The sequence below is a fragment of the Lathamus discolor genome, chromosome W, assembly GCF_037157495.1.
Source record: "Lathamus discolor isolate bLatDis1 chromosome W, bLatDis1.hap1, whole genome shotgun sequence".
NCBI lineage: Eukaryota > Metazoa > Chordata > Aves > Psittaciformes > Psittacidae > Lathamus > Lathamus discolor.
This window is the reverse complement of record NC_088908.1, coordinates 22,839,599-22,854,487: the sequence shown is the minus strand read 5'-3', so window position 1 is coordinate 22,854,487 and position 14,889 is coordinate 22,839,599. Positions and strand designations below refer to the sequence as shown.

The window sequence follows — 14,889 nt, the reverse complement described above, 5'->3', positions numbered from 1 at the left end:
TGACACCATTCTAAGGTCACACTCTCAGTTTTTAAAAGGTCATGACGGTTAGGAGACATTCCTGACAACTAGAAAAAGGCAATTGCAACGCTCACTTCCACGAGAGCAGCAGAGGGGACAGGGAAAGGCTGACCAGCTCCTGAAACCACTTGTCCCTGGAAAGATTATAGGGCAAACACCCTTGCTAGCTACTTAAGCGGATAAGGGACCCACTGACTGTGTCCAGACACACTCAATAAAGCTGCCCACCTCACTCTGACTTTGCCTCTTCAGTGCTCCACTAAACAGAACCAGCCCCTACAACCACCCTCCTACAGGTGGGGTGCGCTGAAGCACTGCCATAAAAAAAGTGGATCAGCACCTCCGTGTACCCGCCCTTCAGCTCTGGGCGGAGCCACCCCATTTCTCCAAGATAGTGCCACGTTGTCGGTAGGAGGGGCGCACTTTTTCAAGATGGCAGCAATGTCTGTCTCCCGCAGCCTCTCCAAGATGGTATCCAGCTGCTGACTATGATGGCCTCTTAAAGATGGCGGCGGTAGCCCCGCCCCAGCGCGGAGCAAGTTGGGAGTGGGGTTGAACGGTTGGAAGGTTGTCTGGTGTGAGAAGGAGTCAAGGGTGGGTGTTATGCTCGATCTGGTGGTGGATCGGGTGGTGGTGCACCCGTTGGTGCTCCTCAGCGTTGTCGATCACTTCAACAGGTGGGGCTGGGTGCGTGTGGCGCTGCTGTGGCGCTGGGTCGGGCCGGGCCGAGCCGAGCCGAGCTGAGCTGAGCCGAGCTGAGCCGAGCTGAGAGCGGCGCGGCGGGGGACGGGCAGATCGTGGTAGGGGGGAACCAGGGCTATGAGGGGAGCAGCGCGCCCGAGCGGGGGCTAAGTCGTATCCCTCTAAACATCTAGTGTGTAACTCGTGCCTAACTTAATTGCGCCGATTGACAAGGAGTTTTAATGTCAAAAACTAAAAAATAAGACCTCATAAGGCGAGCAAGCCTGCTCTTGCGAAAGTAAATTGTGGATGCCACCGAGCAGTGTAAGAGAACTTACTTTTTTATAGCGCATTGTCCTGTGGCGATGCTGCAGCAGTGCTGATTTCAGGTCCTGATCCCTCTCGTGAGCTGCCTTGGACCATGCAGCCCTCTTTCAGCATTGCTGGTTTGCAAGGTTTGATTCTGAGAGCACCGAGATGTCTTTTTCTGGATGTAAATTAACAATTAGTAATAAAACAGTCATAATGCCTCTTTTTCCCTTTCAATCTGTGTACTGTTTAACTTGCAGAAATGGGGCAAAGCAGAGGGTCTGCTAGTACCTTCTTCCCTGAATTGGGCTTATTTTCGTGGGAATTGACATCCTTTTCCATTTAGAATAGGAAAAGTTGGAAATCAGAAGCGTGTTGTTGGTGTGCTGCTGGGCTCATGGCAGAAAAAAATACTAGATGTGTCCAACAGTTTTGCAGGTGAGTTTGGGTGTCTTACCCTTCAAACCTACTAAATTATTTAATAGATGAATTGCATTTGGGTTTTTTAAGTCATTCTGTCAGAGCACAGATTATTCCCTCCATATACAAATCAGCTTATATCTAACAAAAAAATGCTTATGCCTGTCAAAAATGCACCTATTCCAGCCTGTCTTGTGCTGTGTCTTCCCTGTAATACTGTATGCTGTGGAATGTTTTGGGAGCAGATATAAACCTCTTAAAATGCTGGTGAATGTTTTGCTGCATCGGACTTGCTGACCTCCTAAGTGATCAGTGTCTCAACATGTCGCACAGAATTCAGTGCTCAGTGCTGATGTAGCTGTTACCTACTTCTGTAAAGACATAATGTATATTTTAGCCTTGTTCCTTTTCCTCAGATTTTGTCTAATTAATTTGCTAGTTCTTAAGTATGTTGTTAATAGTGTTGAAATAGTTTCCTCTTAAATATGTATATGTAATAGTAAAAGTACTTCCTGAATGCATGGCTTTTGGTGATCCATTTGTGTTAGTTAGATAATTTCCTTCTCAACAGGACTACTCTGTGACAGAGCAAAATGATTTCAGTTTATGTATGGAATTTCACAGTTTACATGGAGTTTTTCTCCCAGGTGTGGACTCTTTCCTCCCCCCCCCCCCAATTTTTGGAAGAGTTTTTTTCCATTTCAGTTGAAAAAAGGGTGGTTTTGTTTGTGTTTTTTTGTTGTTTTGACAGCCTTTCAACTATGAAGCTTTTACTATAATTGTAAATTAAAAGATTGAGACTAGTCTTTGTTCTCAGAACTGAGCCTGTCTGCCTGTATTCATGCTAATAAAATAACTAGTCATTTACTCAAGGGTAAATAGTTCTTACTTAAATGCCTCACAGTGTTCTAGTAGCCTGTAAATATGTCAATGACGTGTTCTACACTGAAAACTAATTTTTCTCTAAGTAGACTGCTCTTGATTGACAAGCCATAGAGTCTGCTGGAATACTCAGTTTATCATATCAAATGTCCATGCATGCTGTTGAGTCAGTTGTGTATGTGGGAGGATTTCTCTCTAATGCTTGATGTTGTCCACTGAGGATAACCTTCACAATGCTTTGCATTTCCTTCCTCAGTTCTAAACTGTTAGTAATGATGAGACAGCCTTTGCCTGAGAGAACTGGCCAATGTGGCAGGTTAGCTTGGGCAGCAGTGTTGCACAACAGTTGAAACTGATTAAAATCCACTATTCTTTAGCATCCCAAAGATATCCCAACCCTCAGTCTTTCTGTAAAAATCTTCATTCTGGAGGTTGGGTTCTTAAATACTGATATTTTGTTTTATTCCCAGTACCTTTTGATGAAGATGACAAGGATGATACTGTGTGGTTCCTAGACCATGACTATCTGGAGAACATGTACGGAATGTTTAAGAAGGTCAATGGTAAGTTGAGGTGGTCTTGCCATCAGGGATATGCTCCCAGCAACTTTCAAGACTCTGTATGGTGAAGTGAATTCATAGGAAGGTAGAGAGTTAATTGCTCACATAAGAAGCCACTCCATGCTAATTCTCTGCATGGCTTCACTTTCACTGATGGTTTTCCACTGGTTAATTTGTGCAAGTAGTTTGTGTTCTTAACACATTAATTTATATCTCGCTAGTTTTCCCAAGACACCTGACAGCTTTGCATTTCAGAATAACTCAGATTTCAAAATGCCATTATTTCTGAAGAATTTCATAACTTTCTATAATCCGTTCTGTACAGATGTGCCCTGAAGTTAAAAAGTGTCTTTACTACTCGGAGCTGAATGTTCAGTCATAACTTCAGTTCCTGTAAATTTTCTTAGCCCTGGGACCAGTTGTCATTCTTATACAATTCGCATTTCTAGAATTTTTTGCATCTCTAGGTGTCAGTTTCAAGCTGTTGCATCCTGATATCTGCAAAATTAATAAATCATATGAAATAGTCCACTTTAGTTAAGAACCTAGGAATGAAGTTATATATGCAGTTAGTAAGTTATGATAGGTACGATTAGTAAACTCTTTGTCACTACCCATGTCATTGCCTTGCCTACTGTAATTTATTTCCCACACACATCAGATTTTTAGCCTTGATTTGTTAATTTGATCTCTGCCTAAATCTGTCTGCTGTTGTCTTACCATGCAGTTCTGATTTAGAATCCTTTCTGGTTTTGCTCAGCTAGAGAAAGAATAGTTGGTTGGTACCACACAGGCCCTAAGCTGCACAAGAATGACATTGCCATCAACGAACTGATGAAAGTATACTGTCCTAACTCTGTAAGTGTGGCACTTCTTTGGCTGGGGGAGGGGGGTCCTCTCTCTCCCTAAATGGAGATCTAGGAACCCTTGGCCCCCAACTTTGTTACTGGTGATGCAGTGTGTTAAAGACCTGGTAGCTGCAAAGGGATTGAGAAACTCAGATCCAAGTCTTTTGAAACAGCTATAGATGTCTTTTCTCAGAGCATGGAGTTAATGCCTCTGAGCAGCCGGTGTACCATTGCTATGAAGAGCTGATTTGGGGGACTTTTTTTTTATGGTCTTTGAATGAAACAGTTTTCTGAAATGTTTGCTTTTTCCATAAGGTGTTGGTGATTATTGATGTGAAGCCAAAGGACCTGGGGCTGCCCACAGAAGCTTATATTTCAGTTGAAGAAGTTCACAATGTGAGTATTCAACATATTTCTCTGCCTTTTCTTAGGAATGGGGTTTCCATTAAAAGATGGCCTTCAAGATTGCCTTATTTTCTGAAGGATGTGCATCCCATGGCACATAGTTGCCTTTGACATCCAAGATGTTGCACTCACTAGTGAGGGCCTGTGACTTGCAGCCAAAGTCTGCTGACACTAGAGTTTAAACCCCAGTCATAATGCATTTGTAACTAAAGCTTTCATCCACTGGTGTGCTTGGAAGAAAAGCTGTGTGTTACTGTTTGACCTGAGGAATTCCGTAGCTCCAGCAGTCCATGTGATTTAGATGCTTCTTAAGTGTTTCTGTCATGTCCGTGGCCATGAAGAAAGTCACAGATTGGAGCGCTTTTAAGATGTCGCTCTGATACATCAGCCTGTTTGCAGAAGTATTTGGAGTAATTGTGTGCTTACTCATTTGTGCACCTGGCAGTGCTGGGCAGGTAGGTTAGGCGTGAGCAACACTTAATCACTTGCAGTACCATGCAGACAAACAACGTACAGTAGTAAGTCAGCTTTAGCTTTTCATTTGCAGGTTTTTGACTTAAATTACATTCTGGATGTATATAAACAAGTTTGATCCTTTTGCCTTTCTGAGGCATTCTCAGGTATTCAGCCTGTGAATCTTTTAAACATCTTCCTTAATATCCAGTGTATAAGTTATACTTTTAATGAGATTGCTCCATACTGGTATTTTTCTTTCTGGAACTGCATATGTGTTTCTAACTGGCTGAGAGCAAATACCGGGATGACAAAAGGTATCCCAAAATGTAATAAGATTGTATCAAAAAAGTAAGAAATATTTGTGATATTTTCCATTCTACCCACCAGTATATAGACCAGCAAAATACATTAATTGAAACTTACACAGAGCACAGGAAAGAAGAAACTGCTTGCAGCTCTGGGCTTGCAACAGTTGGGTAACCCTAATTAAATCAAGAAAAATCCAACTAGAGCCTTTCCTCTGATGTCTTGTGGACTGTGCTGGTTTCATTAATATGGTTTCTCATACTCTAAAATTCTGTGCTTTTAAAAGGCATTGTGATTCACTTACAGCCTTCTCCTGAGCTGTGTACTTCAGTCCTCTGAAGTGCTGTTTTGCTATAATTTGCCCTACCGCCTCTTCTTGATCCTATAAGCAGGCATCAATCTGACACAGTGGCATTGTGAGAGCTGCCCCACCGGTTGCGTGGGGGATGCCTGTGCTGACTAGTAGGCATGCACCTTTGTACCTGTGGCTTGGTCTGACTGTATCTCCTCTATCCTTGTGTCCTGAAGGACGGTATTCCGACCTCCAAGACATTTGAGCATGTGACTAGCGAGATTGGAGCAGAAGAAGCAGAGGAAGTTGGTGTTGAACACTTGCTACGGTAAGCACCTTTAACATAAAAGCATTCTTGGGAGACTTAGCAATGACCATGACCCCATCTGTCTGGCACCTCCCAGTGCCAGCTTCTTGTTCAACATGCTACTTAAATGTTAGGGAGTATTCACTTAGTAGTCTTGCTTGGCATATTTGCTCATTGCTAGTGAAAAGTGTGACTGCCCACTGATGAGAAGATGAAACTATATATTCATGCAATCAAAGCTGCAGAATATCATTTGTGAGGGCCGAACGGGAGTGTTGCTGATGGCTCTGTAGCTCTCTGGCAAAAAAAAAAAAAAAAGAGAGCAGTCATCCTCTGAAATCCTGTTGTTTGTTTCTCTTCCCCTCTAACTGGTGTTACAAATATTATTCCAAAGAGAACACACACACCACGAGATACATCACTGATCTATTGTAGATTGCTTTATCACATACATCTGCTCGTGCTCATTCTTTGACTGGGTGCATTCATTTCACTTGTGCTTCAAACTGCTTTTCTTTTTAAGCTGTAAAGAGCTTTTAATGTACCTACCTGCTAATGAGAATGCAAAGTAATCTTCTAATGCTTATTCTTTTTGTGGTGGGTGTTTCAGGGATATCAAGGATACCACAGTGGGCACGCTGTCACAGCGGATCACAAATCAGGTCCATGGCTTGAAGGGACTGAACTCCAAGCTTCTGGACATCAGGAGCTACCTAGAGAAAGTAGCCATGAGCAAACTCCCCATCAATCACCAGATCATCTACCACCTCCAGGATGTCTTCAACTTGCTACCAGATGTCAACCTGCAAGAGTTTGTCAAGGCTTTTTATCTGAAGACCAATGACCAGATGGTGGTGGTTTACCTGGCTTCTCTCATCCGTTCTGTGGTTGCCCTGCACAACCTCATTAACAACAAGATTGCCAACAGGGATGCAGAGAAGAAAGAAGGACAGGAAAAGGAAGAGAGTAAAAGGGAGAGAAAAGATGAGAAGGAGAAAGACAAGGAGAAGAGCAATGTCAAGAAAGAGGAGAAAAAGGAGAAAAAGTAAAATGTGTAAGTTTTTTGTTTGTAGATTAAAAATCTTTTAAACTAAATCACTTTGGTGCTGGGTTCCTATCTCTTGTTGGAGGGTCAGCACTCTGCTTTGCTTTGGTATCCACTTTTTGTGTTCACCCTGACATGGCCAGAGAGGTCTTCTCAAGTGGGCAGCCATGGGGAGGCCTCAGCACCCAGCCAGGGAGGGCTGAGAGCCAGGGGGAAATGTTAGTTATGTTTTTTTAGTGCAACACTCTTCCTTTCCCCTTGAGGCCAACAGCTGAGGATTTCTAGCAAGTACTTTGGTAGCCTTCACATGAGGTCTGGTCTTGCCCAACACTGTTTTTGCTCCTAGTTAAGAAATGGTTTGTTCACATAAATTCATTTTTGAGCTGAGCAGGAGGGGCTGAGTTCCAGAAGCACCACACAGTGACCAGGGAAGGGGCTGATGCTGTTTTTTTTTTAGCTTTACTTTGTGCTGGGCTAGTAAAATCTTATTTATTTTTTTGCTGTCCTTTATCTGGCCAATGCCAAGATTGGGGTTGGCTCTCTTGTTACGTGACAATTAGTACTCTGGCCTAGTGTGATGCTCTGCAGGGAGACATGGAGGGGAGAGAAGGTGGGAGCCTGCCACCACCCCGGCCAGGGTGGGAGCACCCTGGGGCTCCAGGTGATTGCAAGTGCTGTGTTGGCACACTGGTGCCAGGAGAATGGGAAGTGCCAACAGCAATGGCAGCATTCCTGCTGGGATTGGGCTGGCAAAGGCAAAGATCACTCACAAACAAACCAACCAAACAAAAAACACCACCACCACCCCACCCCCCCAAACCCTCCAAACACACAAAGAACTAATGAGCCAAGGCTGCTGCTTGAAAGCAAAGTCATGGCAGAATTACTGGATGCAGGCTGTTCCCAGTGATAGTAACAGTGGGTTTGGTTAGTTTTGCTTGTGTTGGATTTTTTTACTGAATGCTACCAGCCTGTGGCCACTGGACTCATGCACCTAATTTTCTTCCACAGGTGCTGCTCAGTTTCACACAGTGGCACAGGGAGGTAGCTCCAGCTCTGGCAAAGGATCCTGAAACCATTTTTAGCTGAGTGGGATTAGAGGTTGGATGAAGCCTGACCCTTCTGCACAGTGTGTGCATGGAAAAACTATGTTTTACTTATGACACCACTAAGGAGCTCTGGGCACCCATCACGGCCCAGGCATCCTGGGGGTTGCACCAGGCTGTCCCCGTGCAACACAGCAACCAGGGGCACACACCTTGAAAGATGCTTTATCATTTATTGTACAGGTCAGCATGTCTGAGGCAGAATGGTGCAGTACAAAGCTAGCCGGTTAACAGTCAAAAGCTATTGCAGTGTCTTGTATCCATAGACTTCCTTTATGTACAGCTATGTACACCAACACTCATACACACTGGGGGAACGGGGAGCAGCAGAGGTGGCACCAAGACAAGGGACAGAGGCCTGATCCTGCCTTCACCTGCAGCTCCTGCCACCAGCCCAGCCAATGACAGAGAAAACAACAGGGAGTTGGGCTGAACCTGTGAACCAAGCAAAGGTCAGATGTGCCCCAACAAGACCAGAGCTGTGGAGCACCAGCTCCGAGCAACAAACCACTTAATAATGACACACAACTGCAAAGGGGCCACATGCTTACAAATTAAATAAATATAAAACAAGTATGGTCAGCCAGGCCCTGGCTTTGGACCATGTGGATCTGGCCCTCGCACAGTGCAACATCAACTGTGATTCCCTGTTCCTTTTGCAGGTTGCTGGATAGGACTCAAAAGTGACCCAAGAATCAGTTCAAGAGCTATTTCCCCTCCTTGCCTGCATCTATTAAAGTACCATGAAAAAGAAAACACTAGGGAAAAATAGCCTGTGCCAAAAACAGATCTCATTTAACTGTGTTTGCAAGGGGGAGGACTAGGGAGCCTCGGTGCACCTCATGCTGCCTGCCAAGGGCTTCTTCCCATCCCCTCTGCACAAGCCCGTGCCTCATAAGCTGAGCAGAGCCAGTGAAGTGTGAAGTGCAAACACCTCGTCACACCTTGAATTTCTTTAGGGAGGGAAACATGGACCCATTTCCCCCAGGACTGCATTAAATGTAGCTCTCGCCCAGGAACAAGAGCAACAGCATCCCAGCTGCCTGTGCACCATCCTGTGGAGAGAGCTCAACGCTGGGCTCTGTGGGCAGGAACTTATGCCCAGCAGCGCTTCAGGGCCCTCCCCGGGAAAGCACCAAAACCCCATCACCCCTGTCTGTCTCCTCGGCTGCATAAAGCAGCTTCTCCTTCAGCTGTTTGTAGCTCTTGTAGGGAGGGAGAGCCAGATGGTTAAAGCTGGAGAGACAGCAGAGACTGTGAACAGCACCACGATCCCAATCCTCCTTCCCACTGCAGGATCCTCTCCAGCTTCAGCTGCACACAGCAGCTGCCATAAGATGCACAGCCAGGAACAGCAGCTATGTCCCCTGGGAACATGGGTGGATGGGACAGAGTGCCCAGGGCTCTGGGCAGCCCCATAGAGGCTGCTTGCTGTTGTCCCCACATGCTCCTAACATAGCTGAGGAGAAATGACTTACCGTGTATGGCTCCAAGGCAGCCACATCTCTTTGCCAACTTTATCGATGCAGAATTTCTGAGGCCCGTTGCTGCCTGTTAATTATGAGCACAGCAAATCTCATTACATGTCCAGAAGCTGAAAAGAAAACCCTTTGACATACTACTAGCTACTACACCATCACACACCCTTATGATCCTAGAGACACATCAGGGCATAAATTCATAGCAGGACTCTTCCTGTTCTGACCCCTTCAGAGAGAACATACAAAAAGAAGAAAGGAAAAAGCTGACAAGCATATTGGCAGCACAGAGAGGGAACAGCATGGCTTCCAAACAGGACAGTTAAACAGCAAATGCTAAAACATATTTATCCATGGACCCGCAAGACTGAACAGGTCTATCTGAGAGTTTTAAAGGACCTTGCTCAGGAAGTATGAGTCACTGAGGTCACTTTTTAATTGATAGTAAATGCTGGAGAGGTTCCAGGGGGCTGGAAAAACCTTATTTGCCAGCAAGAAAAATAAACTAGTGAGTTAAGTTAGCTCGACACTAATTCCAGGAAAGTAAGGGAAAGGCTGGTACAGGCCCCCAAAAAGCAGCAAATTAAAGGATGAGAGCAGAATAATGCCACACTGTGGTTTTCTGTAAAGGGGTTTCATCACACAGAAATCAAAATGAAATAAAAAAATCAAATCTCATTCAAAATGGGATTACAAACTGGACTGACAAAGTTAACTCTGGCAGCATGGTTCATGGCTAAGGAATGTGTCCGGGTACAGCACACTACCAGATGAAATCACCATGCTCAGACATCACAGCTGCTTCACTGATGCGGGCTGCCTTGCACTCTGTGATGGACACACGGACAGCCAGGTCCCACCACCAGCCCCACGCTTGGCCACTGCCCCCGCTCAGCTCCCCAAGACCCCCTGGGCTCATGCACCGATGAGCTCCGCAAAACCCCAATGGGCAGGCAGCACATCCCCATTATGAACTGCAACAGCTGGATCCTCTTCTCATTGTCCATCTCTAACCACCTATGACAAGGACACAGCAGGAGAGTGGGAACCCTGTCAAGCCTGCAGCTCAGCCAGGCCTGGGGCACCATCCTGCAGCACAGCTCCTGCCATGACTTACCCCACACCTTGGGACACAGCCCAGGGTGGTCCAGCCCTCACCTCCATTCCTACATCCTCAGATAAGAGTGCATCCCAAAGGGTCTGAAGAGAGCAGCTCTACCCAGCCTTGCCCTCCTTCAGAGCCATTTCTAACCCCCTTCTTTCCTGGCCAGCACAGAGCACCACTGCCCAAGCCAGCACAGAGCACCACTGCCCAAGCCAGCACAGTTTTATTACATATCACCCCCTTCTGTCATCTTGCCCAAGAGCAGCTAGAAGCACACTGACCACTAAGTGCTGCCTGCTGTCCTCAGCAGTGGCACCAGGGCCTCTGCCAGCCACAGCCAAATGCTACTTGCTGAACACGTGCTCATGGTTGCATTTTGTTCTTCCTGACAGCCTGCAAGGCTGCCTGCCCCAGGCCATGGGCAAAGGATGATCCCAGGGCTGTGGAGTGGGTCGGAGATGCTGCTGGCACTGGGACTGACCTGCCAAAACCACTGGATCTGTTTGCTGTTCTTGGTGTAATGGTATTCTTCTGCCAGTCATTTATGTCAATCTCCTGCATGCCACATAGCATCAGCTGGGGACAGAACCAGGGCCTTGCACCCACCCCTCAGAGCACTGACTCCTCCAGTGCCAGACTTCACAAGGCACAGGCTCCAGCACTGGGCAAGAGCTGGCTGGAGGAATTCCTTGCCTCTTATGAGATGTTTTCTTGCTAACGGACCCAACAAGCCACCCCACAGACCCAACCACCTCCCCATCAGCAGAGCCGAGTGGCAAAGGCTGTGAATAGAGCCCATCACTATGTGCCATTCCCAGGCAGCCTGCAGCTGAGAAGCACCGGAACCTCCATGTCCCCCATTCCAGCACAGGCACCAGCTTATCTCCAGCTCCTTCTTGTTGAAGTACCGCAGCCACTTCAGCAGCACCACCTCATTGAAGCCATCAAGGAAAGCCTTGGTCTACTCCTCTATGCCCCGCGTGAACCTCCAGTCTGTCAACAGCCTAGGGAGGCAGATGGCTGTCGGCAGGTAGCCAGCAGCACAGGGAACCATCACCATTCCTCCCGCCAGCAAGGAAGGTCCTGGGACCTGCAGGGGTGCCTGGGGAGGGGGAGAGGGGCTCCTGCAAATCACCAGGGCTCCCCACTAGTGGGTTTGTCTCTCTGCTTCTGAACCCATGAGCAGCAGACAACCCTGAGCACAGACCAGCAGTCTTCAGGAGATTAAGGGGTACAAACCATATCCCCTGGCTGGAGCCTCATCAGGAGATGGCCCTGGCAGCCCCCAGCCAGCCTAGCAGCAGACAGGCAGGGTGAGCAGCCATGGGACAGGGAGAGAAGTCTCAACCTCTCTCCCCAATCCTCTTTCCTGAAAGTACTGGCAACTGCCCAACCAGCAGTAAGCCAGACTGCAGCAGAGCCCAGCCAACTGCACCAGCCCATACTTGTCACAGGCCATGTAGCCCAGGGAGTTGGCCACATCCCAAACCCTGTGTTCCCAACCCCAGAACTGCCCTGCATCCAGTGAGAGTATGGCCTGTCAAGGGCCTCAGGACAATCACTCACATGACGTACTCCTCCTTGTTCTCCTCTGTCACCTGGATGCTCTCACCACCCTCCTTTAGCTCATGGGTGGTGACCTTGCCCAGGATCTCCATGTCCTGGATGAAGTACAGCTCCAGGCCACACTCCTCCAGGCTGTTCTCCCTGTAGGGGAACACCGGGATGTGATTTCTGACAGAGGCACCTGGAAGCAGTGAGGGGCTGTGAGGAGGAGCACTGCCTCCCCACAGCAGAACAGGTTGGGTCCAAGAAGGAGCACAAGACACACTTGGTCCAGACAATGGAGTTGTAAAACTCAGGGTCGATGGATTCCAGGTCCTTCAGTGTGGGCAGCTTGTTCATCTGCTTGTAGAAGGGCAGCATGAAGCCAGTATTGATGAACTTCCCATGATACAGAGCCTGTAGTGGGAAAGTGACACCAGGTCACGGGGGATGCCAGGACAGACCCATGAGGCGAGATGATGCTCCACCACTGGGGCAGCTACGGAGCAAAAGGGAATCACTCACAGTGTCCCAGAGCTGCAGCACTCACTCCCAGCTGGCAAACCAAGCTCCCCCTGGAAGTATTGCCCAGGGGCAGCTTGCCCGGCACAGGTGTGCTCACAGCCCTTCTCCCCTCCCTACCACGAATTCCACCACATCTCCTTCTCCCCTCACAGCTCTATTAAGAGCACTTGTTTAAACAGAGCTGTGCTGCAACTTCCCTGAATCTCTGGCTTCCAGGAGCACCAAGGCAAAGGCAGCCAAAAATAATGCTGTTGTCTAGAACAGCCCAGCGGTGAGTAATAGTCTGGGGTTTTATTGGTATCCTGCAAGGCACAGGGTAGGGCAGAGTGAGGTCCAGAGCAGCTCGCAGCTACCTCCTGTGCACACCTTGCAGGGCTGTGGGCCAGGGACCCTTCCCCAAGCTCAGGAAACCCCTGCCAGCCCTGGGCAGGGCAACCCATAGCACATTGGCCTTGGGGAATGTGAGATGAACGGGAGGAGCCACTCTGGGTCTTGGGCAGCTGGAAAATCTCACACTACTGGGGCTAAAACTAGTCCCTGGAGCTGCAGACCAAACAGCACCTGGAGTAATAGCCAAAGACCTGGAGCCACACATGCCACCACCCCTGGGAAACCAGGTCCCCTCTGGCTCCACAGCCATTCCTTGGATTTAAAATACATCACTCCACAGCCTTCCCCACCACACTCTCTCAAAGGCCCATCTCTCATAGACCCGCACCTGAACAAGAAGGGCTTAAGGAGGGTGATGCCACCAAGCTGAGAACAGCCATGGCAGGCTGCCCCACTGACCACCCCATCCCCCGCAAGGCCCCTGCTCCATGAATGAATGCACATGAATGAAGCATCTTTCCCCCCAGTGCCTCCCTAACCACTCTCGCCTATCACCCTGAGCTCTTAGCCATGGTGATGAAGTGGCCGATGAAGCGGAATTAGGTGAGGTGGTCAGGGTTGATGGAGGAGGCAGAGTTGATCTGCAGGCAGTAGTTGTTCTTGCCAACATACTCGAAGAGGCAATACATGGGGTTGAGAACCTCGTGGGACAGGAGGAAGAACCACTCCCTGGGGCAAGAGGAAGAGGGAGCGCGGTGACAAGCAGCTCAAGGAGCCTGGGCACCCAGGGGCTGTGCCCCAGCAGTGGACAGCACTGTGCCTCCACAGCACACCCCGCACAAACTAGGTCCCCATCTCCATGGGGTGCTACTGCAGGTGTTGGATGCTGGTGTGACTTTGTGAGGGTGTCCTCTGCCCCAAGGGTGCAGTGTGTAGTTTGTGAAGCACTTCTGGAGACATCAGCAACAGAAGTTCCAATTTGCCAGAGGCCCCACTTGGAGAACTGGGGGTCCCAGCAGGCACCATGTGGCTCAGTCCCACCCAGGCTGTCACACATATACACACATATACTACTGTGCACACCCGCCCTGAGTCTCTCCACACAGGCTCCCCTGGGAGCTCCACTCTGAGCTCAAAGCAGCGCAGAATGGGAGCCATCGTGGCTCTGCTCCCCCAGCCATGCAGGGAGACAGGAGTCCTCAGACGCAGCCCCGGCATCCCGTCCGTGGTTCTACCCTGTGGTAGAACAGCATGACGTAACCTACCATAGGGTAAAACCACTGGCAGGACACAGAGAGAGGTGAAGAGCAGGAGCTCCTGCACCAGAGACAGGGGCAGCAGCACCACAAAGGAGGAGTGGGCAAGAGCAAAGCAGTGCTGGAATGGCAGCAGGCAGGGGAAGTGATAGCCCAGCACCAAGGCAAGCACCCTGAGTGAGCTGGCGGGGCCTCATGGGGGCACAGGACCCTCCTCCAGCCAAGATGCAGCCCAATGCCCTGTAGTAATGCCATCCTTGGGGCAGGCACCACACCTGGCATGCACCGATTGTCCCAGGAAACACAGGGCCTGTTGGCTGCGGGGAGAAGAAGCCACTTCACCCATCACCCCATATCCCAAGGGCAGCAGGAGAGCTCACACTGGGTCCCCCAGTCCTCTCTGTGCCAAGGACAGGCCAGTGCAATGCTTTCAAGTTGTCCCACCATTCCTAAAACTCACTGTTTCCCATTTGAACACCCTTAGGCTCCTCTGCCCAAGCAGGTGCTGCAGAAAGGCTGGGGACCTGGGACAGCTGCCAGACAGACTCCTGTGCCTGCACTACCCTTTAGGGCTCCACACCGCAGGCACAGCTCCATCCAGCAGCAGATCCAGCACCCAGTGCTCATCTGGCAATGCCACTGTAGTCCAGGCCTTCCTATCCCTGGATGATGATATACAGGCGGCGCCACAGGTCATACAACTTGATCTAGGGAGAAGCAAGGGGAAGGGTCACCGCGGGCTGGTGCAAGGGCCAACTCCACACCTCCCCAGGCACTGCAGCCCCAGCACTTCCTCACCTGCTGGAAGGAGTCCTCAAAGAGCATCTGTTGGGACACGCTGATCTTCACATGGCTAGGCAATGCATTTGACTGCAACCAAGACAGAAACACAAGGCTTTGTGCAGGCTGGCACAGTGGCTCCTCTGACTCACACCAGCCCATGGGGTCAGGTCATCCACATACCCATCCAGCACAGCAGCTCTGAGCTGCCAGGGCCCTCTGGCCACTCTAC

At 49.0% G+C, this 14,889-nt stretch overlaps 2 protein-coding genes across 2 annotated transcripts in view; one reads left to right on the top strand and one right to left on the bottom strand.

Annotated features, from left to right (window-relative positions):
• Nucleotides 1-437: 437 nt before the first annotated feature.
• LOC136004210 (26S proteasome non-ATPase regulatory subunit 7-like) lies at nt 438-9,813 on the top strand. The gene is made up of 8 exons (XM_065660505.1): nt 438-698; nt 1,358-1,449; nt 2,784-2,876; nt 3,634-3,731; nt 4,037-4,117; nt 5,417-5,508; nt 6,098-6,541; nt 7,544-9,813. Exons 1-7 carry the CDS (start codon nt 625-627, stop codon nt 6,534-6,536), a joined length of 969 nt encoding a protein of 322 aa, XP_065516577.1. The 5' UTR covers nt 438-624; the 3' UTR covers nt 6,537-6,541; nt 7,544-9,813.
• LOC136004211 (NEDD4-like E3 ubiquitin-protein ligase WWP2) overlaps nt 7,804-14,889 on the bottom strand; it is a 34,298-nt gene continuing 27,212 nt past the window's right edge. Inside the window, exons 10-15 of the mRNA XM_065660506.1 lie at nt 14,676-14,747; nt 12,053-12,183; nt 11,788-11,928; nt 11,130-11,225; nt 9,117-9,189; nt 7,804-8,073 (exon numbers count right to left, since the gene is read on the bottom strand). Coding sequence (XP_065516578.1) covers nt 11,183-11,225; nt 11,788-11,928; nt 12,053-12,183; nt 14,676-14,747 — 387 coding nt within the window. The 3' untranslated portion in view covers nt 7,804-8,073; nt 9,117-9,189; nt 11,130-11,182. The remainder of the gene's footprint in view (nt 8,074-9,116; nt 9,190-11,129; nt 11,226-11,787; nt 11,929-12,052; nt 12,184-14,675; nt 14,748-14,889) is intronic.

What these genes read in the sequence shown, in the direction of transcription:
- LOC136004210 (XM_065660505.1), top strand. Translation starts at nt 625, where the DNA reads ATGCTCGATCTGGTGGTGGATCGGGTGGTGGTGCACCCGTTGGTGCTC. An exon ending in AAGTATACTGTCCTAACTCT is followed by an intron (nt 3,732 to 4,036) that starts GTAAGTGTGGCA and finishes TTTTTCCATAAG; the next exon opens with GTGTTGGTGATTATTGATGT. An exon ending in CAGTTGAAGAAGTTCACAAT is followed by an intron (nt 4,118 to 5,416) that starts GTGAGTATTCAA and finishes TGTGTCCTGAAG; the next exon opens with GACGGTATTCCGACCTCCAA.